Source organism: Sphaeramia orbicularis, chromosome 4, assembly GCF_902148855.1.
Source record: "Sphaeramia orbicularis chromosome 4, fSphaOr1.1, whole genome shotgun sequence".
Taxonomy (NCBI): Eukaryota; Metazoa; Chordata; class Actinopteri; order Kurtiformes; family Apogonidae; genus Sphaeramia; species Sphaeramia orbicularis.
In genome coordinates, this window is record NC_043960.1 from 19,063,092 (window position 1) to 19,088,318 (window position 25,227).

A 25,227-nucleotide genomic window follows, 5' to 3' on the forward strand; every position below is an offset into this window, starting at 1 on the left:
CAATATGTAGTGGAGTACAACTATACTCAAGTACAAGTGCATAAAAGTTAGTAAAGTCATGGTACTGCTGTAAATCTATAAACTCTAAAGGCACATAACACTAGCATCATAAAATCAACGACAATCAAATTCTTTTGTTTGCGTAAATAGTTCCTCATCTATGCAGGAAACCAAGTGGTATGTTCTGAAAAAATGATATAATCTGACTAATGCAATTGTGGACCGATACAACATCTGACCAGTGACGACAGAAAACAGTATAACATCAGCCGGGTGAGCATATGATTTTATTGTGCTCTCCTCTTGATTGCGATTGGCTCAGTCCCATCCACACACAAATATCCCCCAGCTGTAACTATGTCCACCTGTTCATAAACACAAACAGTTATGAAAACTCTCCAACCTGTCACTTCTCATCAAAGACTGAAAACGCACTGCAGTATGTATCGGTGGCTTCGGCTACAGATAAAAGCTGTTTCCTCTCAAGGTTTTTGTTGCTGCTTCAACGAGGGATGAACATGTAACAGTAAAATAAGACACTGCAAGAAGGCCGTATTGCACAGACACCCTTGTACGAGACAATATTCACTCTGGCTCAAGTTAACATGCTGGACAGCCTTGTGAATTTTTCATTTTGCTTTCTAGACTTTTCCCAGAGAGCTGCTCTCCACAGTGCTCAGGGTCGATCCAGACTGTGCCTCCTGAGACAAAGTAGCCTGTTGTCTGGCCTGGGGGGCCAGGGGAATGGTGTTATGAGAAGGCAAGGAACATGTTATGTTAACCTGGGTGGTAAAAGCCTGAACATATTTGGGAAAATGCCCCTTTATACCCTCTCACACCCACACTTTTTTACACACTAACTGCTGTAAGTCTCCCATCTTCTGTGTCTGAACACCAACAAGTCCTCAGATCATTTTATTAAGTAAAAGCCAAAACATCACAATGTAGAAATACTGAATTTAAAGTGTTATTTAAGCCTCAAAGACCTAAATATCCACCAGCAACCAAAAGCATCTCCTGACATAAAATGTTCAATAAATCTTCAACTACTAAACTTATCAATACATTTAAGTATTTCAATTAAACTGCAGTTCATCAGGTTTTCAGCAGCATCAGATATCATGCATTTGGACATTCAGAAGCTCCATGATAAATATGGAAACGCTGTCAACATTGAGTCACCAATAAACCCATGTAGTTTGATAAATGGCAGTGGTTGTCGATCACTGATCACTTGATCTATACTAATAATAATATATTTTGCTAAAAAAAAAAAAAAAAAGTCACCTTTTCTTCACATTTTTTTTTTTTTACCAGAATTTACTCTGAGTATTTATGAACATCTACCTAATCAGTAAACTAAACACAGTAATGACCTGATTTTCACTGAAAAATGATGCTAATATGATAATAAATGGTGGTAAATCACCCAAGAATGTTAAATGTAGAGGAAAATTCCTCTAGAAATTTCTACAAAAATATTTCTAGGTCTTTAAGGCTTAAGTAAAAGTACAGAGACAGATATTTATCTACAAATAGTCAAAAGAACAGATTTGTAGATATATGAACATTGTTGTCATGTAGCCATTTCCATTTCATTTCACAATATTTACATAAACCAAAATTCTCAATAAATCACAACTATGTCACCATCACAACTGGCACACATGCATTGAAAAAATATGCAAAAATTGCTTTATAAATGAGGCCAAATTAATAAAAAAAAAACTTTAGGGGGAGTACAGGCTCTCATTTTTTTCCATTTCATCAGTAAAATCTATTACTATCTAATATATTCAGTGGTACAAGTACAGTTGTAAGTATACTAAAACTAAACTACACAAATACTATACTAAAAATATTCAGTACAATAAATAGTTTCTTGTTGAATGGTTTTGGAATACTGGAGATGAAAATTTATTTGACCATCCAAATAAAATCTCCTGTGACCCAAACTTTGGCATCAGATTCTCTGAAATGTCAAGGTAAACATACTTAATATGCAGAATGTTCTGTTATAACAGAAAAGTATCCATATTTCAAATTTTAAGTACAGTAGTTGAGCAAAAGTTGTTACATTTAACTGGTGCTGAGTTCATTTCTTTAATATACTATAAAGATATTTCCAATCCTCATCTGCAGGAGGTAAAATGTGCATACTAAAGATCTATGGATGAAAAAAGCTTGTAGATAAATGTTTAAATAAGTATAAAATTTTACTTGTGCAGTTTTTTTCATCATAGTCAAATGCTCATCCTAAAGCACACACCATCATGTTTTAATCTTTCAGAAATGCTGTGATTTTTGCATAATTTTACATATATTTATCTCATCACATTTGAATGGTTGGACTGTTAATCAGATTATACTGAACTCAGCTGCCAGGCTTTTAACTCAGACATCCATTACTCCTATTTTAGTTTCTTTACACTGGCTTTAAAGAATCTTTAAGATCCACCTTATATACAGTACATGTGACCTCTCAGTTCTGGGCAGTACATACATCGTGATTTGTTTTTCATCTTCCATATGCCAAGCTGACAACTAAAGAAAGCAGTGCGTTTGGCATCAGGACCCTGAGGCATTGGAACAATCTACCAGAGGAAGTCAGGTTAACTGAGTCTGTGATCTCTTTTAAATCCATTCTTAAAATGTAACATTATCAGAAGTGCTTTCTAGACTTGGATTGAGATTTAATTTTCTTGAAGTGTTTTTGTCTTTTGTTGCTCAATTTTCCTGGTCCAAAATGATGTACCTGCACTTTAAAGACCGGATGATTTTATGACTTTGTTTACTTGGGAAGCGCTTGGTATTAAAAACATTTTAAAGATCAAGTGCTTTCTTTAGGATAATCATAATAAAGGACATAGATCCAAATTAACATCCAGTCTCTCATAAATAATCAGCTCAGAGCTATTTTTTTTTAATTGAACCTTTATTTAACCAGGTTTCTTTTTCAAGGAAGACTTGTCCGAAACAGTCACATCATTACAGCTTTACAGTAATAAAAGCATTTGCAAACATAGAGAAAAAATAAAAAATAAAAAAAATCAAATACAATCGGTTGAAACATTTACAGATCAGCAGTCTTGATTCCAGAGTTTTAGTGCTCTCTTTAAAATCAGTCAAAGGAATCAGTATTTGTAGGTGGAGCTCAGACTGAAGCTTGAAGCAGAATAAAGATAGTGTCACTGAAGTATTCTCTTTCCAAAGTCTTGTTTCTAACCTCTTTCCAGTTTGTTCTTTGGATTATTCCAGTGGTTCACAACCTTGTTTTTGCTTGTGACCCCATTTTAACGTCACAATTTTTTGGCAACCCCAGACTTTCAAAACAGAGACCTTTTTTTTTTGGCTAAAATCAATTTGTTTTTGATCATGTAATAGTTTACTATACTATGTTGCAGATAAACGTTCATTTTAGATAACATTTAGTCTATATAATGTGTATTATTATGGACGGAGGCAGAAAAGCAAGGTGTAGATTACTGCACAAAGTGTGAATTTTATTTTCCTTGGTCAGGATATGTACAGTCAGTCCAGCTTGGATTTACAAGGCTGACAATTAATACTAAACAAACTATAACTCAAACTATGAATTTTGAAACAGCTGCAGCATCTTAAACCGACCACAATGAACATTTGAAAGATAAACAGTACCACAGTGCTTCAGTTTCAGCTTCAGAGTTTGTCATGTCTTTTATGGATTGGGATTGTCTCTCTCAACTCACCATATATTTTATATTAGTTTTGTTTTTTTTTGTTTTTTTAAATCAATTACTAGAAATTTCAGGCGACCCCATTTGAATTGCAGGTGACCCCATGTGGGGTCCCGACTCCAACGTTGAAAAACACTGGATTATTCAGAGCTACCATGACATACACAGAGATGCTGCAATAGTTATTAATTTGTTGTAAACTTTTTCACCTCTTCAGACCAGTAGTAGTCTGACAGACATCTTTGGTTTGGATGACCCAGTGTCAGGTGGTCTGATCTCCCACCTCTCTCATCATTCCTGCAGCTCTGCCACCCAGGCCCATCTCTCCATCCATCTCTCAGTTATGTTATCTAACCACTGTGTCAGCACTCAAACAGAAAGCCTGTGTTCCCCTTCACTCTCCTTCGTCCATTGTGTTCGTCTGGATGCTTTTTCAAGCTAAGCCTGGCACAGGCTTGGATTTCCGGAGCCCAAAATGTGAGCCCAGGGAACTGGACTCCTCCAGGAAAGGGGAGAAGTGGGAGATGGAGCGCCACTCAAAAGCAAAACAAACCCAAATATCAGGGGTTTATTTAAAATCTCCTCGTCTTATATTAACAGCAGCGCTACAGGCTAGTGATTATCTACACATGGGTCATGGGCTTTAAAGTCTCACTTAATTTCCCCTGGAATGTATATCATTTTTACTTTATAAGATGCAAAATTAAAAGAGGGATTGGGTCATGTATTATCATGACATAATTTTAATACCACATTTCTATTAACTACTACACATATTATATTTATACTTCATTTTGGAGGCAAATATTGTACTTTTTCATCCATTGTCTGACACTTCTAGCTTTATAGTGTGATATAATGACATAATATAGTATACTATTTATCTCCCCCTCCCTAGTGTAATGCAAGATATATAAAACTTACTCCATAATCAATGAATTATAACATTAACATGCTCATGTACACTTCTTAAGCAGCCATTCTTTGTAATGAGTACTTGCACTTTTAATTCACTTGGTGCATTTTGCTGATAATACTTGCATACTTTTATTTCAGAAATATGTTGAATTCAGGACTTTACTTGTAATGGAGTGGTGTTTCTAAGGATCCAAACACTTCTTCAACATCTGATTAAAATCATATTGCTGGTCATTTAACATAACAGATAACTATGGGATAGGTGTGGTTACCATTCTTTACATGAGAAAATAGAAGGGTATTTAAGTTACAGTCTAATTTTCTTGATAAATTGATACATTTTGCAGACAAATGGAAACATACACATATATATTATCCTATCTGATGTGCTTTATAAAAAGCTGAGACCTGCCCAGGTTATGGTAATGTCAACACTGAGCATATGATCTCACTGCAATGATCTTTGACATTGAGGGATTCATACTTGTTTGATGTCTTACAGTTGAAATGCCCTGCGCAGGAAGGAAGTGCTCACCCACTGGTCGCCTGTTCCATCTTCAGGAGCTCTATGGGAGGGAGGGAGGATTTCAGTGCAATATTTACAGTGACCTTTTCCTCTCACTGGCCAGGGGCCCATGGGAAAAAACTGGAGAAGACAAACAATGAACAATAGGGTTCAGGGATGAGCAATGGTGCCAGCGCAGCATGTGCCATTACGGGATGTGGATTACAGAGGGTTGGGGTCACAGCAAGGATCAAGGCACCATCAGTGTCCCCCAGGAGCACACCTGAACACCTGCTCAGAGAGTCTGGTCTATTTTAAAACACCTCATGTAATCATATGTTCCAAAATGACAATGCAGCGAGCAGGGGTTGTGTTTGATCTTGATCTTGATTGATTGATTTTATAATCAGACAGAGAAAACAAGAATCTGAAAGGAAACATGAAAGTGAAAACATTTATTTCCGGCATGATTCTAAGGTATTAAAACAACGGAAGACACACTAGACATTTATAAAACATACATAGTCCTGAAATTTATCACATCACTGCAAAATAAGTAACTCATGTTCAATATTTAATATGCACTTTCAAATGAGTTAAATAAGTTTAGATTTCTGCAAACTTTTAAATAATAAAAAATAAAAAATAAATAAAATTAAATTAAATTTGGAAAGCTTTTCCTCATCATTTCATGTAATGGTTAAAAAGTGAATAGAGTTCAATGGATTATCTCTAGAGTATGTTTGTAAACATCTGAATTATTGAATTTCACATAATAAGCCTGTTAAAATGTTATGTTGTCCTTTCTAATTGTTACCAGAACAATCTCCTTCAGCAAATATGGAGCTAAAGTAACATTATCATTGTAAATTTCATTTATAAATATATTCCATGAACAAAACCTCACCTGATATCTAAGACTGTCTTATATTTAATTAGTTGATGGGTTGCACATGGCTCCCCATTGTGTCATCAGTGCAGAGTGGTAGAGAAAACGGAGTTGCGGCAGTTCCATAGATTGTAAAAAATAGCTGACAAAATATGGACCTACTTCTGGGTTATGGAGGCACCAATAGTTCCAGACATTGAGTAACCTGGCATCAGAATACATTCATTTCTATTGCAGCTGATCTAGCAACTCCAGCAGTAAGCTAAAAAGATATCATCATCTGTCAAATTATTAAGTGTATTTCCTGAATTAACGGACATTTATGTTGTAAATTCTGTTTTCTTTGGTATGTGTTAGCACTCGTATGCATTTATATCTTATACAACAGTTATGTTCAATTTTCAACAGTAGCTCAATAGTTAGCTAGCTTGACTTGGCCAACTGTTGAGATTTAACCACTATATCTTCCTGAGACCCAGCAATGCATTTTTGTCCTTCATAGGGGACAAAAGTTTCAGTTTTACTTAAAACATGCTGTCCATTGCAAAGGACATTCCATAAATAAATAAATAAATAAATAAATAAAAATAATTCTAAGAATCTATCTGAAAAAACTGTTACATTATGCAGTTTCCAATAAATTATTTTAATGTAAAAAAGCTAAAACTTTCACTTTCCTGGGTCTCAGACGGATAACTACAAATTATGGAGTTTCTACGGTTAGGTAACTTTAGTTCAAATTTGGTTATCACCGGGTTTTATTTGAGTTGTTTTGGTGAACCTTGTGGTGTTCAGTTAAGTTTGTCAGCTGAGGTCATGTGCTAATTAGTGCATTTACTGTGGGTAGAAATATGGGTCCACTTTGCCAATTATTTTAATCTCTTTGTAATTTATTAACGTTTCATAATGGCATGTGTGATGCCTGTAAGTAGTTTTATTTGTTCTGTGCTCATTTCGTAAAAATACTACTAAATTGTAAACTTTTCAAAGTCATAAACCCAGTAATTTCAGTGGTCAACCACACAACTCAAAAGTATAACTGACACAAACGTACGTACAGTGGTGCAACAACATTTGGAAATATACTTGTGTGTGGTTTATTTTGATATTTACCATGCAGTAACGCACTTGCTGCTGTCTGTCCCATAGAAGAACATGACAGTGCACAGTTTGTTTTGAAACTATTGAAAGCGTGTCGCAACTCTCTCTCTATGGCTCTGCACCAGTGTAAAAAAAACAAAACAAAAAACTTCTGACTACATCATATGTTAACAAGATATTTTGACCATGTCCTCCCATATCTTCCACTCCACTCAAATGTGACTCAGATCTTGACTATTTGAATAAAATCACATGTCATTTTTTGATCTTGTCACTTCTGATTCTAAATGTGGTCCAAAATCAGACAGTTTTTTATGATGTGACCTGAGTATGAATAGTTACACTGGAATTCATGGGAATTTTAAATCACTCTAATTCAACATGCTCTATAATTCAGCTCTGGAGGGAGGCACTGTGTCAAAAAATGTCTCTCTCTTCCTCTTCATTGTTGTTATTATTTGCGATTTCCACTGCACTTCAATTTATAAACAATACTGTAAACACAAACCTTAGTGCCTTCTGTGTTTCCTTCATTATGACAGTGTGACTTTATACTGAATGTTATTTGATACAATGTTATCTGATACTGGCCACATCTGAAAAGTAATGCGAATAACCCCCCCCCCCCCCCCCCCCCCCCCCCCCCCAAAAAAAAAAAGAGCATGAAATCTTTAGATAAGGCTAAAGTCATCATCCTTGATCTATTAGCTTTGACCATGAAATTCTAATTGATTCATCATTGAGTTCAAATGAACAATTGCACATGTAATGTAATGTAAAAAATATTCCTCAAGCTTTTTCCTGACATGTTGTATTTATATGAATGGTCAGACATAAGCTCACACTGACCTTGACCTTTGACATTTGGTCACAAAGATTGTTTCAGTTGGTACTTGAGTCCTGGTAAACATTAGTAACCAGTTTTAAGCCATTCTACTTATGTAATCAGCTGACTGACAGACAAACTCTCAGTCGTATAGAGAAGTGTAAATGCATCTGGAAAAAAAAAAAAATCTGATCCAGGTAGTACATCTGAATTGGCCCGTTACACTTGCAGCTTAAATGTAACCTTCAAAAGATTGTGATGTGGCCCTGATACAGACTGATACATATATAGAGCATGCACCTCTGTATTAACAGTATTCTGGAGTATATACATCTTTATGATGTCATTATAGAACTGTCTGAGAGTGCAAAAACCTACAACATTGCTTTGACATGGAGGACCTGGGCAAAGGCCAAAAATGTGTAAAAATAAGCTACATTTTTTATTAAACTTTAATCAAGAATATAGCATCCCAACAAAATATTCCAGATCTTGACATATAAAAGAAGATATTCCATCCATTTATCTGTAGAGCCCATTGCTGGAATGTGTGATGTGAAACTGCTGATCTTAGTCACTGGCAAAGGCTGTACCATTGAGACACAGATCAAAATCTCCCAGCGTCATTTCTTTAACTTGATGTTTATGTAGACAAACAGCCTGTGTGTTGCATCAGCATCTGTGCAAACTCCCAAGCACAACACAGCTTGATCCTTCAATTATGAGATTACCCCATCTAATTGGACAATATGGTTTCCCTGAGGATTGGGCCTTGCCTTATCACAGAAATTCTTTCTGCCCTGCACAATTTGGTGAGATAAATGTAATGGTATCAGTGCTCTAGTGTGTGCCTGGGTGGTCTCTGTTGAATTTCTAATGATGCTGCGCCTTTCCCAGAACAAGTGGAAATACCTCAGTGATGCACCGTGAAAAGAGAAAAGAGGAAAGAAGCAATGCTCCCACTGGGCTTCAGAATTCTCAAGCACAAAGACATCCAAGATGTCAGAGGAGCCTGCAAGCTAATAATGCTGTACAGTGTGTGGTTTTTAAAGAATCTGTAAAATAAGGATTTGTTGATTAAGTTAATCATTAGGTTTTTATTTTTGTGCATAAATAACCATAACCTACAACCCACTGAGGGATCTCAATATGTTGTTTCACCTGAATTTAAAAGCTGGAAAGAAATTTATTAAAAAATTCTGATTATATAGTCTTCTAGTTTTGGTGTTTTAGAAGAAATTGCAAACCCTGTCAGACATTTTCACATTGTTTAATATTATGAAGAACAATGGCATACATATATTTAGTGGCAAATCATATGCATATGTAAATAGATCAAGATGAACTTTACTGTGTATGCAGTTTTCATAAAACAGTGTATACAAGTGCAGTTTTCACACAATTGTATATTCTAATTTTTTTTTTCTAATTTATCATTTTATGTACAACTCCATTACATCTCAGTGACATATTTACTTTAAATCCCACTACATGTATTGGGCATTTGATCTTTTCTCTGTATTTTTTTTTTTTTTTTTAATAAACATATGATATGGTGATATAGTATAGTGTTCTGAACATTTTTCAAATCTGATCCATATTATTGAACTACATCATTAAACTGCTCTTATATGTATCCGTGATGAATATATAATAAGTTTGATTTAAAAGATTCATACTTTCTGCAAATGTGGAATTTCTCCTGTCATGTAAGAAAGGATTTGTCACATAAAATAAAAAATATTTTATTTTATTTTATTTTATTTTATTTTATTTTATTTTATTTTATTTTGAAGGCGTCGGCTGACTATTTGTATCCGGAAGTAGTCACATGATACAGGAAACGAGCGTTACGGTCCAGCTGTTGAAAAACTGTAAGTTCCCCTTTTTTTCTGCTGTATTTTTTGTGAAATGTCCATTGTAGAATCTACCGGATTCTCTTATATAGAGAAAAAGTTTTATAGGTCCGAAAACCGCAAAGTGGAGACAAATGTTTCTGACGCAGCGATTTAACATTAGCTTCCCAGTCAACGTTAGCATAGCTAACGCTATCGTTAGCTGTCAAAAATGTCAACAAAAGAGCTTTCCTGTTCAATAAAACCTCTTCTAAGTTGTGTAATATGCTTGTCCGAGATTTTGCATCGTAACACAGATCGGTGATCGACTGAATAATGCTATAATCCTATACTGCCCTTGTAGCATTGCCTTATCTGCACCACTCTCCCCAGAAATATTTCTCATCTTGAACGGAACATAATGACTATTTTATATGATTTGTGATTCATTGGTTGTTTAGAGAAAATAGTGTGCTCATGTACTCGTACTAGGTAATGTATTAATATCATACTGTTTCATCAACTTCATTTTATTTCCTAAAGCCCTCGGGAAACATATTGATAGTGAGCCATCAAGTATGCAAGTATGTACAGTATAGGGAATGATCGCTACTGGATTGGTGTTAACCTAAAGCAATGCAGCATATTCTGTAAAGTCAGCAAGAAATTCAGAAAGGCATCTGTTTTTATAAGCAAGAAATTATTTTGTTGTTACAAAGAGGCCTGACTAATTTTTTTAAAAATTTAAACTAGATATTACAATTTCATATCCTAAAATCTAATGTAGTATCACAGATGTAGGTACCATATCCCCCTCTGACAGCTAACGAGCAGCATTCTTCTGTTGCGAGGTAATAAAATGTTATACTATGTCAATATACTGTCACACTTTAAACATTCACTGTCACAGTACTACTCAAGAAAAGACCTGATCCTCTAAACTGTCATTGGAGGTAATTTCAGTTAGATTAGATTAGATTAGATTAGATTAGATTAGATTAGATGGAAGAACTTCATTGATCCCCTGGGCAGAGCCTAGGAAATTGAGGTTCCAATAGCAGCACAAAACCAAATGTACACATAACAGAAATATTACAAGAAACTATTAATGACAATAACTGTAGAAACAGTCAATTACACATCAGAAAGTACAAGTAGAACAAAGAAAGTAGTAGTTATAAATAATAAAAAGTAATTATATTTTAATATTAAAATACACACATACACATATATAGTTTAATAATTACAGGATAATCATAATAGGTCAATAGCTAATAATAATATAATAATAGTAGTAGTTGTATCAACAGTGTATTAAGTATGTAAGTAAGCGTAAGAGGAATAATGGTTTTTAAATAAAACCATCATTCCTCTTTTTTGTCTTTCATATACAATCACACATGTTTGAAGGTCTCCAGTTAAAGGATTCCTTCACTAGAGTATCACTACATTTACAGTTGTTAACTATAGCCCATAAAAAGTTAAAAACTCTTGCCTTTCAACTACTAATGAAAGTGTGGCATACTTATGTGAAGGATTTATTTACGTGAGGAATTATTCTGATTTACTTTTCACTATGGGAATCTTGGTGTTGTTTAGATGCAGCCCCTCCACCATCTAGTGGTAAAAAATGCAAAGTACTACATGGATCAGTTACATATTGGCTGATATGGTTGTCTATCTACTTAGTGAAAGAATTTAGATTTGGTATTTGGTCTTAAAACATTTTGAAACCAGGCTTTGAAAGCAATTATATTTTAAATTATTGCAATATACATGCATAATATATGGGGCGACACGGTGGTGCAGTGGTTAGCACTTGTGCCTCACAGCAAGAAGGTCCTGGGTTCGATTCCAACACCAGTCGACGGGGGGTGGGACCTTTCTGTGTGGAGTTTGCATGTTCTCCCCGTGTCTGCGTGGGTTCTCTCCGGGTACTCCAGCTTCCTCCCACCATCCAAAGACATGCACTGATAGGTTAATTGGTTAATCTAAATTGCCCATCGGTGTGAATGTGAGAGTGGTTGTTTGTCTCTATATGTCAGCCCTGCAATGAACTGGTGAAATGTCTAGGGTGTACCCCGCCGTTGCCCGTACGTAGCTGGGATAGGCTCCAAGCGACCCCCGTGACCCTAGTGAGGATAAAGCGGGTTCAGAAAATGAATGAATTATTGCAATATTATTACCCTGTCTCATGTATTGACTTCAGACATATTTTTATGTTTGTACATGTTGCATATGTGATTTATAAGTTTTAATATTACTTGGATTATCTTAAAACTCCTGTTCTTCCATACTTAATAAATTTGCTATTTTCAAACAGAAAATAGTGTAATGTAAACCATGTAATCTTTATTCCTTTGTACTTTTGTAAAATATTGTTATGCAATACTTTCTTTTAATATGCCTTTTAAAAGAAACAGCTTCCCGTGTGTTGTTTTAAGTGACTGATTGCAAGAAAGTGCAGTTGATTGACGCAGCAGGCAGGCACCTTATCTGAGGAATGGGATGTCACTGAGCTCCTCCATCATCTGTGTTGACACCTTTGCAATGACTCCACGGTCTATAGTTAGTGCCCTGTGTCTCTCCCTCTCCTCCTCTTCCTCCTCCTCCTCTAAGTCAGCATTGCTTAGCTGAGGAATGGAATAAGGGCAAGGCTATACTGATCCATTTCCTGCCCCCTCCCTCCCCAGGCTCTAATTGAAAATTTTGGGTGGCCCTGCTTGTTTGTTTTGGTGGAATGTGTGGGCTGTGTTTTTTAAGGCTTTTCCTCACTGCTCCATTCTGTAGACCTCAGGGTGAATTGAGCGACGAGGGTCGATTTGTGAAGCAGCACTTTTCTCTCACCCCTGTCTGCCCCACCTGGTAGCCTCCTCCCTGCTGACAGGGCTTGCTGGGCCACTGGTTTTCACAGCATGGTGTCTGTGACCCAGTCAGACCTGAACTGACAGAGTATAGTTTTGCAGGAAAAAGAGTTTGTACATAGCATGACAGGAGAGCGTAAACACAAATGCAATGATTTTATTAAGTTATTTAGTGAGATAATTTATGAAAGGAAGAAAATATGTAGAAATTGTTGTTTGTAATGCTGATAAATAAATCACAGTTTTATTGCTATCCCAATAAGAACATGTGCGATAAACACAATCCAAGAATTTTCTGAAAGATAATGAACTTAAGTAACACTCAGCATGTGAGCATTTTGAGCCCTGCATACATAGGCCATCCATTCACATCATTTGACCAATTATCCATCAGCTACCCTCATATTAACTTGTGTTGGTTATTTACTTTAAGTCCTGTTGTCGTTGCAGTGTTGAACAGTATTATTGTACATCTCAGGCCTATGACATAGTTTTGGTGATCAATGACTCTTTGAATTATATAAAAAGATGGTTTGATAGCCAGATAATCAGATCAGATCGTAATATTGTGATGTATTTTGAATGAAAAGGGGAAATAACACTACTGCTTTCAGCCTCTCAAATACAAAATTTGCCACAATAGAATATGTTTTGCTACAGGCTAATGGTCAGATGATACAGCTTATTCTGATGTTTTTTGAATAAATGATTGATGGATTTTAAAATATTTGGGAGATTAATGGATTGTTCATTTCACCCTTACAAATAATTGAATTTCAGGTTGATAGTTAAAACAATTACTTGTGATGACAATATCAAGTGACATTTTTATAACTTCTAAAAGTATGCAAATGTGCAAATGGTTCTCACGCCAGTGTTGTCTCTGTGTGGAAAGCATTTGGGGCAGCAGTATTTCTGCCTGGTCCATAAAGGTTCAAATCTCTCCATTTCACCATGTCTTTGGGCAGAGATGCCTGTCTCCAGTCTCTTAATCCTCTGAAAACATCTTCCTGCATTTGCAGGCCTATACTTCATATTTCTGTTTATTGTTCCAGGATTTTTATGTGGGAAATTGGGGACTTCACTTCATTAGGCCTAAATCTAAGAAGCGCTTGAGACTGACAAACAAACAAACATACAGCCCTAAAGATAACAAACCCTCGGGGCAGACATCATAATGGTACGATATGAAGCTAGAGACCCACATCTGATCACTCCGTCCCCTTTCTCTGTCACGGAAGACTTGCGATGAGTCCTGAGCGAGCGGTAGCAAAGGATGCTGACTCATTGTGGAAGAACTCAGTGACTGGTCGTTGGTCAGAGCATCTCAAACACTTTTAGCTCTGATTTTCCATTTGTTGACAGTTTTCAGAGATGGCAAAGTCCCACATCAGAGGCAAATGAGAGGTCATTCCCAGAAAAAATGCTCACTATGTGTAAATTTTAAAAGGAACAGTCTGAGAGACGTGCTGGTGCATTGCTGAAAGACATATGGAGGGTTAAATGTCTGACCCACTGCCCGTGAGAACGCAAATTTGCTTACCTCCTTTGCAGTTCTATGAATCCAGGTTTATCGCACATTGATTTGTATGAGACAGTTTTGAAATGCATGCACACATGCTTTTTAATTTATTAAAAAAGCTGCATGTTTTCGGATTTGTGAATGCATTCATTGCAAAATGATTTGCTTACCTTCAGCTCTTTCTGAAAAAAGAAAACAGAGTTAATGCAGTTAATGAAAACTAAGATTAAATGTGGCTCGAAAAAACATGAAAAACAACAGATGTCAAAATGATTCATGGTGCATAAGAAGAAATTTTCCATCTTCTTTAAAGCAAAGCCTTCCTCGTAATACCTGGAAAAAGTAAAATTTAGAGTAAATAAAAAATGAAGGTCAGAAAGTCATTCCTCAAAATGAGAATAATGAAATGTAGGCCTATCTGTTAAACAAACACAAAATTAAACTGTGAAAGGTCAAATGAAAATGAATTCTAATGCAAAAACGTTATAATTAGTATAATCCTTGCTCCCTTTGTTGAAAGTCAGAGAATGTTATTCATACATGGTGTAGTTTCTAAAGCAGCAGGAGGCAGTTTTGAGGTACTGGACTGTTTACTTAAAAAAAAAAAAAACCTTTCTTGCATGATACCTCCTGTGGTCTTGCATCGGTTACCATCTCCCTTTTCATGCATTTTTTATTATTGAATTTAGATTAAAATTTATAGCGAAGCTTCATCTAATTTGTACCCCACCACACCCCCATCCTCTGGCTGATAACTTGTTTAATATGTAACCACAACCACAAGATACTCTGTTTTAATGCTGTTATGTGCTGTGGTAAGTACAGCAGTTTGACAAATTTAAAAGTCATGTATGGTGCAGGTGGCCCAGATAGTTCATATTTATATGATCCAGTCATATGAAATGCGATACTGCTGACACATATTAGGGCCAATTTTGGCTATTGACTCATTACCCTCTCAACTTCAGAAGGCGTGTGTGTCCAAGATGTGTGTGAACACTGAGGTAGATTGTGTGGAGCTCCGCCCCCCTTGTGTGATCAGGCCAGACATCTTAGGTAAAGTGATGTGTGGCTTGCTCTGTGCATTCAGACGAGTTGGAGGGGATCTTTGATGGAATCTTGTGTTTGTGTAATGTTGGGGAGCATGGAATGAAATAGTCCTGGTGTGGAAGAGAGTGGGGGCAGTGAATTAGTTGCACTGATGGGGGTGCGGGTGATGAGCTGTCTAAATGGGTCCCTTTGTGCCCTATACACCCATCACTTTTACACACACTCCTCCAAACACACAGACTTGCCAATCACTGCCATATGCGAATCACACATGATCTAAGGTATGAACGTTCCATTCAGGAGTGACGGAGTCTCTTGTTCATTTTGCTGCGGAAGATTCATCCTGTTTTGATCGTGTTAATTTAAAAAAGACAATCGTCAGAAAGAAGACAGCGCATAATCTGTCCATTTAACAATAGATTTGGTGTGCTATTAGAAATACTACAGCTTTGTTTTGTAGGTTTTTGCTTACTTTTTATTCATTCATTCCTTTACACAGAGGAAACAAGCTTCTGATTTGAACAAGAGAATGTTCCAATTACCCTATTATCCTAGGCTCAACCTGATTAAAAAAAGTAATATATTACCCTTAAAGTAATTACTTGATAATTTGATAATTCACAACAGTGCAGCAAATAGGTTAGTGAAAGTTCTCACAATTTGTCAGAGCAGATTGCTATCTAACAATGTAAAATTAAAGATTAACTGAGAAAAACTGCAAATCCTTAAAAATTTTTGGCAATGCAAGTAAGCTAATAAGTTAAATCACATTCTAACTTAATTTTTGGAGAATATTAATGAATTTACAGCACAAAAGTGTACTTTAGTTAATACTTGAAATTTTCTTTATGCTGGTTTGTTTTGTAGATTAGATAAGATAAGATAATGCCTTTATTGACCCACAATGGGGAAATTTACATTTTGCAACAGTCGGACAGTACAGAGTAGAATAAAGTGCAATCACGGGAAACGATGGATAAAATAAGAGAATTAAAAAAAAAAAAAGAACAATAAATCTCAGTCAGTTATATACATTGTGTATGGGAAGAGTGGATACAAATGAGTAGCTAATAACTGGAGGGTGGTACAGAGAACAATAAAGTGCAGAACTGAATAAAGATTCACAGCAAAAAATAAATAAGTAAAGAGATAAAGAATAAACAATAAATGTAAAGCACAATATGTCAGTAAATGTCAATACTAGAGATGTTTTACCCTCATAAATTGATTTTAGCCATATGACCACCTCCTTTCCTATATAATAAATAATTCAATAATCTAAATATGCATATTCTGTTTGAAATATTAATAACGTACTCATGTAGCTTATTATCTCTATAGCATACAACCCAGAACCCTGAAAATGAAGTTGGATTTAGTTCCTGCAGTATGAAAAAGTGTCTCTTGCAGTCATTTAGCATTGATCACTGAGTGCAGGAGCATTTGGCTTACGTCCTACATAAATATAACATAGTATTTCAAGTATCTTCCCTGCGTTTAACATGTAGTTTGTTATCACAGTCAAAAAAGGGCTGCCTCTTGTTAGCAATGCAGGAAGATCCCAAACCTCAAACTTCCACAGCTACCAGACAGATTAGAGCCAAGCCTGCTGTTTGTTAGTCAGCCTCCAAGGAAAACAAACCTGACTTTTTTAGCCCAGATTACCAGATAGAGTAAGGTTGGACCAGGGGCAGGGGATGGGATGGAGGTCTACCAGCATTATGAGGGAAAATGGGCTAAATCTGGTTTTATGTGTCACTGATTAAATTTAGTTTCCACAGTACAGCACAGGTCGACACGTGTTAGATGAGAGTGAGGTGTAATCTAATGGGGATCCTCTGATGCCCCCTTGAGGTTGATATCTTTATCCTTGTTATGGAAAATGCCTCTGTCCTACTTTGTAAGTTTCCATGTGGAGTTTCAGAAAAATCTTTGTCCTACTTTAAAGAGAAATCCATTCATATTTAGACTTGTATAAAGCTGTAGCTCCTTCGTCTTCGTTTACCTCGTTTGCATGGTTTTGTGATGGCGCATGACATGAGACTTGTGCAGGAGTCCCAGTACTTTCTGTGTGATACAGTGCATGTGTGTGCACGCATGTGTGTGTGTATGTGTGTATGTGTGTGTACGCTTGTGTTATAGAGAGGGGTCTGGGCAGTGTTCCCGTGTCCATGCACAGCCCCCAGAGTAAAGTAAACACAGCGGCTCTTTTCTCATCCCAGCCGTCAGCAGGCTCTCCCCAGGCCCGCGCCAGAGACCACACACCCAGACCACACACACACACACACACATATACACACACATTTACACTCATACACACACTGCCAGACCTCTCCACAGATCCTTCCACATACTTGAATACGCACAGACCACACAACACCAGCTCAGGCCCCTCGCACGCAACCTAGCTGAGCTGTCATTCTGCCCAGTGTGTGTATGTGTGTGTGTGTGTGTGTGTGTAGGCCGAGTATCTGCGTGTTTGTGCACGTGTATTTTCAGGATGAAGGGGGGACAGGATAGAAACACTCCTGGAATCGGAATCGTACAGAATAAAGATTGGAGTCCTCTGCACTTCACTGCTCCCACTCTAAACATATGGGATTGATGAAGGATACACCGAGTTCTTGTTTTAGGCCTGTTAACCTTTTTTCTTCTTCATGTCAGACCCATAGCCCTTCCATTTCCTCTGACAAGCGCAGGGCAGCAGCAACAACATAAGCTAAATCCTGTTGGATTTAACTCTGGGATGTCAGGGCGATGGGGGAGAGCCTGTGACACAAGAGTTTCCCAGAAAAGTTCCCTCTTTTGGAAGTTTCTACGTCAATACACATGCTGCTGTCCCACTGATGCTTTTAATGCCTCTGTATTTTTGTTGTTATGGTGACAGTGAAAGTGTTATGTTTATGATATTTACCTAGCGCAAACCTTTTTTTAATAAGTTGTCATCTCTTCATTTTTTTATATAGTGTGTGAAGAATTGAAAGGTGTTGAAAATAGTTGTGGTTACATGGACAATATGTCATCACCCAACTACAGCACCAAATTCTTCTGAATAGGGATTCCAAGTTAACTGTTTACATGGACACTAAAATCATTTGTTAAAATCTGTGTTTACATTCACTTAAACATTTCATTAGAATACAATTTTTTTGACTTGCACGAAGAGGGTTACAGTGCTTCTGCTGTGAAGTATTTCATCTGGAAAAATAGAAGACTTTTTTTTTCACATTTTCACCTTTTTTAATATGAACTTATTTATTTAAGATGGACAATGCAGTTGAGAGCTTCACACATGGAGTGTAAAAAGTGATGTGCTGCACACAGTGTAGCAGTTGGTAGTGCTCAACCCCGGCCCTAATTTTAATGATAATAGAAACTTTTAGTTATACAGCACTTTTATAAACAAGGTAACAAAGTGCTTTGCATCAGAAGAAAAAATCTACAAATAAAACAAAGATTTAAAAAAACCACGCAGAATCAAAACACACACAAAAAAGGGGGAAAAAAAGAACACAGAAATCATAACCCTTATGATAAAAGGTGAAACAGTGTTTCAGTTCATGTAGTTAGAAGGTTTCTTTGAACAGTTTGTTGTTTGGAGCCATTCGACCATTTAGACAATACTTTTAAGGTCTCTCACAAAAAAGCTGTCTCAGCCACAGACCACTTTTGTTTTTCTACCTCCAGTTTTCTGTCCCACCGGGAAACTCGTCACATGTCACCTCACATTACCCACCCGTGGAGCAAACATGCAAATAATGAAATGATTTGTTCCAACAAGAAAAAAATGAACAGATTGACTGTTTACACATTTATTGGGTGTTGTTATTTCCATATTCAAAGGATTATTCGAGGTTTACATCACTCATATCAACACGATTGAGTTTCTTTCTGATAAATGCAGCTACTGGTATTTATTTTAACTTACATGTAGCTCATATGTTCTTGCAGCCAAAAGTCACAGAGTTTCAGAAGACTTTTGTGAAAGCATAGACAGATGTTTATAAAAAAAAAAAGTTTTATAAAGAAACGGTACCAAAAATGTGAGCTAATTTGCTGGTGTTTTCTGGTTTATGTTACAGTTAATTTGCTATCTTTGGGTTCTGCTCAAACAAAATTATCAATCTGAAGACCTACCTCTGATGTTTTGATTATGATAAATACCTATAACCACTATTAAATGTAATTTTATAACTGAAATAATTAATATATTAGATTATGTAATTATTTTTAAGTGCATAATTGCTTTAAAGTAACTCAATAGAGTGCTTACCTTTTTTTTTTAATAGGAAAGTCTCGCTAACAAGCGATCTAATGACTGTTGTGAACTGTCACTTTTCATTTCCTTTGACACTGTTGGCTTTTGACAGTCTCATTGCCTGCCATTTGTTTGCCTCCTCCGAATTAGCAACCATCTAATTGTGCAAAGGCTTATCAACACAAACCCCTTTACAGGTCCGGTCCGTGTGAACTCCTGCATTGTTTGTGGAGAACGTGTTTTGGCTGCAAAGTAAAAGGGCGGAAACCTGGCTTGGGCTGCCTCAGAGAGTCTAGATTGGTCAGCCTTTTTGTAGACCTGGCAGTAATTTATTAGCAAACATCTGTGCTGTTGAAATACATCCCTTTCATTTTTTTCATTTCTCTCTCTTCCTTTACTCAGCCCCAACGTGAACTGATTTGCATGGGTGCTCCTTCTTCGGTACCATAATCTTTACTGTATTGTGTGGGCTTATGTGGAATGATTGGGGAGGCCAGGTTTATTTATCCTTCGCTGTGAGGTTTACATTCTTCTTTCCTCCCTGCTCTCTGTCTGCTCCTTCATTCTTGGCTCCCTTCTCTATTTTTCCTATTATCTGAGAGATAACTGCTGCAACGCATACATTGTTTGGACCTACAGGGTGGGAAATTAACACTGCTGCGAGCTCATATTTCAGTGTTGACTTATATATGTCAAATAGGTGGTGATTCTTTAAAAATTGATTACGTTTCAGTATTATGTCGGATGATTGGTGGTTAACCTATTAATCTTCAGTGGACTGTTTTAAGCTTTTAGTTTAGTGCTATGTGCTGCTGTGTTCATTTTTGCCCATTTATATGACTACAAAAAATACATTTATATCTCATTAGCCTGCATATGAGTAACTATAGGGCCAGGTTCTGAACTTAAGTGCTTTTGTGGTGCTGACCAAATTGCTTAGAGACTATCAAATATCGAAAAATGTCCTGTCGTTTTGGACTAAACCTCATTCGTGTCAGTACATGCAGCAGATTTAACCTAAATAGGTTTATTTTCATGCACTTCTTTGAGAAACACCCAGGTGATGAAACATTGAACCAGAGTTTTGAAACAGACACGTTCATTTAACCACATTATGGTAAATAGGTTAATACATTTTGTGTTATGAAAATACGTTGAGTGTATTTTCAGATGATGAGCTGAAAATAAAAGTTGTAAGATTTGGACTGTGATGTTGCTGTGAGGAAAATCGGTGTAAAAAAAAAAAAGTAGGGACCAGCATCGAAGCCAAGGGTGAATATGGGTGAATAATAACCAGCCCTGACTAGCTGCTAAATATATTAAAATTTTCTCCTTTTTTATATTATTTTTTAATCAGAAAAAATGGAAAGTAAATGAACTAATTCAGAAAAAGGATGCAGATTCTGAAATTACTGTCATGTGAAACAGTGAATATAAGCGCCTTTGCAGTTACTTGAGTGTGTTACAGACCACCTCCTGTTAATTACATCTCTGTGTCTCTGTTATTCTCTTTGTTTAGCTGCTAATCGACCTATTGTTCCCGTCAGCATCAGGCCACCATGTCTCGCGCCCGTCAGCCCCCGCTGGTCACAGGCATCTCGCCCAAGGAGGGTGCGGCATGGACCAAAGTTACCATCCGTGGAGAAAACCTGGGCACCGGCTCAACCGACCTCATCGGTAACACATTTATAACCACACAGCTACCCACACACACACAGCTCTGCCCCAATAAAGACAATGCTTCTATGTTTGTTTAATTTTTTTTTTATAATGGAATTCCAGCAGAACCAGATCCAGATTTGTCCTTAACATTTTTCAAATATTTGCTTTGAATCGTCATTGTCTTTTATATGCAGCTGTGGGTTAAGAAGCTAGTTTAGGGTGTGAACAAAATGTATATTTAGTAAAAATGTCAGCATACATATACAGTATATATGTTTAAATAGAAGAACATATACAAGATGACAAGACATTATATGATTTCCATTTATTATCTTTTCTTATTATGGATGATAATGCTTAATTGATTTTTTTTTAGTGTTGATTTCTTGGCAGCAGCAGCAGAGCCACTTCAGTTGAGTGAATGTGAAGGATTTATTTTTCTCATTTAATTTCTTCTCTGGTATGCAGGACATATTTTAGCGTCAGTCATATTAAGCGATTTTATTAACTTATCCGTCAACAAACCGCAGTGGGCCTCATTTTTTAAACAGGCTGGTGTAAAGTTTGTTTTTGTTTATTTGATATGTAATCAGACAGGAACTCTGGCTGTTTTTTTCCCTCTCCGGAATAAGAATTTCATCACCTTCCACAATATGCATTTTTTTTTTTTTATTGCAGTTTAGTCGTTTAAGTAAAAAGTCAAAACTAAGTTGAAAATTTCAGAGATTAAGATCCAGTTTAAATAGTGTTTTTCATTGCATGCCCAGAATAATATAAAATTTTATCTGGCTATAATGTGTACAAGCAGGCATGCAGTTACTTCAGGTTATTTTTGTTTTTAGATAAATTATATTTGGTAAGATGATAAAAGCAAAAGTGCATGTGTTTAACATCTTTAAATCTCTTCTACAATTTCATAATTTCATACTCGGCCTTTTTCACTTTATATTTCATATCAAATAATGTTTGGAGTTTATAAAGAAAAACATCTGTAGAGAAGGAAAAACTTAACATCTTAAAATATTAAGACGCATGTTCTATGACAATTTTTTTTTTGCAGGAGTCGGTGTTTCATTTTATTAAAATTTTAAAGAGTCATCTTAATGGGCAAACTCCATGTTGTTCTCATTATATGCTTGAGCTTCATTTTTTTTTCTATGCCTATATTTTTCCCTCACGTTTGCCAATTCCTTCTCTTCCCAGCATCACAACACTCTTACACTGCTCCACATTTGGCAAACCACACTCTGGCCAGTGATACTAGTCTATTTCTGACCATGAATGTCCCTCGGGCCTGGAATTATACAATTAGATATGCACAAATGTGTGTGAGTGCTTATGTATTCAAACAAAGTGGCCAGTAGAGAACAGAGGCAGGAAATGGGGCTCTAATGGCCATATTATTCACGGTTTTATGGACTATTTGTTGATCAGCTCTTGCAGGCTTTTATGATGTTTGATTATACACACGTGAAAGTTTCTGAATCCCTTTGGCAGAGAACGTCAAAGTAATCTGCATGTCTGTCTTCAAGTGTCCAAATAGTTTTCAAGAGGGTTTAAAAAGAGGACGACAGATGTAGGGGCAGAGTGCACAGTGTGCCAGTAATGAGCCACTTAGCACACAAGTGACACACATTGAGCCCTGACTGAGTGAGAGGAAGGAAGGTCATGGCCACCCACACCCGTCATGACCCCAACTTGAACTCTGACCCCTGGTGACAGGTTGACTAAACTTGCTGAAAGATGTCAATTCTATTTCTGATTGAGCACTCCTTGTTTCACATTGTCTGTCGACGTGTCAGTGTTATGTTTTGTTTATTTGTGCTGTGATTGTGTATCTGTATCGCTAATGCGCTTTTACTTTTTCTCCTCTTTCTTCTGTCTCAGGTCTGTCAATATGCGGCCACAACTGCCTGCTGACGGCCGAGTGGATGTCGGCTAGTAAGATAGTCTGCCGAGTAGGTCCCGCTAAAGACGACAAGGGAGAAATCATCGTCACAACCAAATCCGGAGGTCTCGGTACCTCCACAGTTTCCTTTAAGCTGCTCAGGCCGGAGCGGATCGGTAAGGTTTATAAAAATCAACATATTGGTTTCTTCTGGTGCAGGGCAGCAGATAAAAGGTATTTCAGTTCAGTTTTTTTATTAGTTATAAATAGCTTAACACAGGTGACTATTACAGTCAAAATTGATGATGAGAAAATTCAGACAGCTCAGCCATAAGAATGCACATTGAATAAAACAAGTACAAGGAAAGAAAATACACGCGACGAGTTGAGATAGAAATAACATTTGTTTTGAAGTTTGCTTAAATGACAGCAACAGAAAGTGATGGAACATACAGATAAAACTGCATTACATATCATTAACATAAATACAGACACCTCACTCCCCCTCATACTCACATCCATTCAGTAGACCTAAACTGTTGTAGCATAAATAAACATAACAAATTTAAGTAGTTGCATATTCAACACATAAACAAGTTGTTTAAGATAAGCAAGTAAAGTTGACAATTATTCCAAAAGAAAGAAATAGGTAAAATAAACACTAATAACTTGTTCTGATTATCAGAACAATCTGTGGATTGCATATATTTAATCACCTATTTTATAGCCTGGTCATGGTCTATAAAATGTCTCAAAGTGTGAAAAATGCATTTTTCAGACCCCATGGTAATGCCATTTAATTGTTTTTCCAGTCAACAGTTCAAAGAAAGGTATTCATTCAGTACTTTAAAACAAAATAAATGCTGTTAGTGCTCACATTTAAGAGAATGGAACATCCTCTAAAAATCAAATATCAAAAAAGTTGCTGATTTATTTTACTGACAGATTCTTTTAGTATTAATATTTGTAAATTGTGTAAGTTTATTGAAGAGTTTATTTAGGCCCAGATTCCATGTTTGTCCTCGAGGACTGCAATTTGTTCTGAAAACCCTCAATTCTATAACGGAAAGAATCCACCAAAACTCTATTTGGAAAAAGGGATAAACCTCAGGAAAACCAACAAACCTTGGATCTGGAGAAACAAGATGGTCAGGAGTGGAGAGAGAAATACAAATTCAAATAGACAATACATGGATAAATAAAATATACTGAATACGTGGTTGCATTGTGAAAGAAATGTTGCAAAATTGAGCTGTCAGCTACCACAGATCCCAGTAGGGTAGCGTGTGGAGTAGGAGTAAAATTACAAAATGATGAAACATACAATACCATCTTATCTTAAATGGATAGAATAGAACTATTATGTAATGAAGATAATGTTTAATGGGTTATTTAGCAGTTGGTTACTGGCAGAATGTTCCTACTGTTGTTTTTTCTGTCTGAGGCATTCGGCCTGTGTGTGTGTGAAACATCTGGGACATGTTGTAGAGCTCATTGATGTGTGACACGCCTGTCCTGCCCTGTCCTGCAGGTATCCTGGACCAGTCTGCCGTGTGGGTGGATGAGATGAACTACTATGACATGAGGACCGACCGCAACAAAGGCATATCCCCCCTCTCCCTGCGACCCAGCAATCCACTGGGCATCGAAATAGACAAGTATGCACTAAAAAAAATACGAATACACACACACACACACACACACACACACACACACAGATCACTCAACACAATCACACAGCCATAAACACATGCACTCTAGTCATTGAGTCATGGTTTACATCCCTAAACAGAAACAAACTCTCCCCATATGCAGGCGTTTGAAATATTATGCCAACACAGCAATGGCTGAACAGCCTGTAACCGCTGCACACAGGGAGTGGAAACAGAATAATTGTGTATAAGTCAGGGAAGACAACGATAGAAAGGGTTTATGAAAGAGGTAAAGCAGCGACCCACACACAAATCTATATGCTGCCTCAAAGCAGGCAGAATACTGTGGCCTCCCACGCGCCTGGCAAGAGCAGAGGAGTTGTAATGTATAGTTTGTGTTGTCAGGTTCTGGCATTTCTGGCTTAGTGTTTGTTTGGTTTAGAGGGGCCGGGGGCAAGTGACCGCTCGTGGCCACAGACAAGACCCCCATAAACACGCTGAACCATTCAGAGTTGCATTATGCATCCAGTGCAAAGTCAAA

The 25,227-nt window shown here is 36.8% G+C and overlaps 1 protein-coding gene across 2 annotated transcripts in view; it reads left to right on the forward strand.

Annotated features, from left to right (window-relative positions):
• The first annotated feature begins 9,782 nt into the window (after positions 1–9,782).
• exoc2 (exocyst complex component 2) overlaps positions 9,783–25,227 on the forward strand; it is a 59,004-nt gene continuing 43,559 nt past the window's right edge. For both annotated transcript variants that reach the window (XM_030132649.1, XM_030132651.1), the window contains exons 1-4: positions 9,783–9,829; positions 21,004–21,161; positions 23,034–23,210; positions 24,566–24,692. In XM_030132649.1, the coding sequence (XP_029988509.1) occupies positions 21,044–21,161; positions 23,034–23,210; positions 24,566–24,692 (422 nt within the window). In that variant the 5' untranslated portion in view covers positions 9,783–9,829; positions 21,004–21,043. The remainder of the gene's footprint in view (positions 9,830–21,003; positions 21,162–23,033; positions 23,211–24,565; positions 24,693–25,227) is intronic.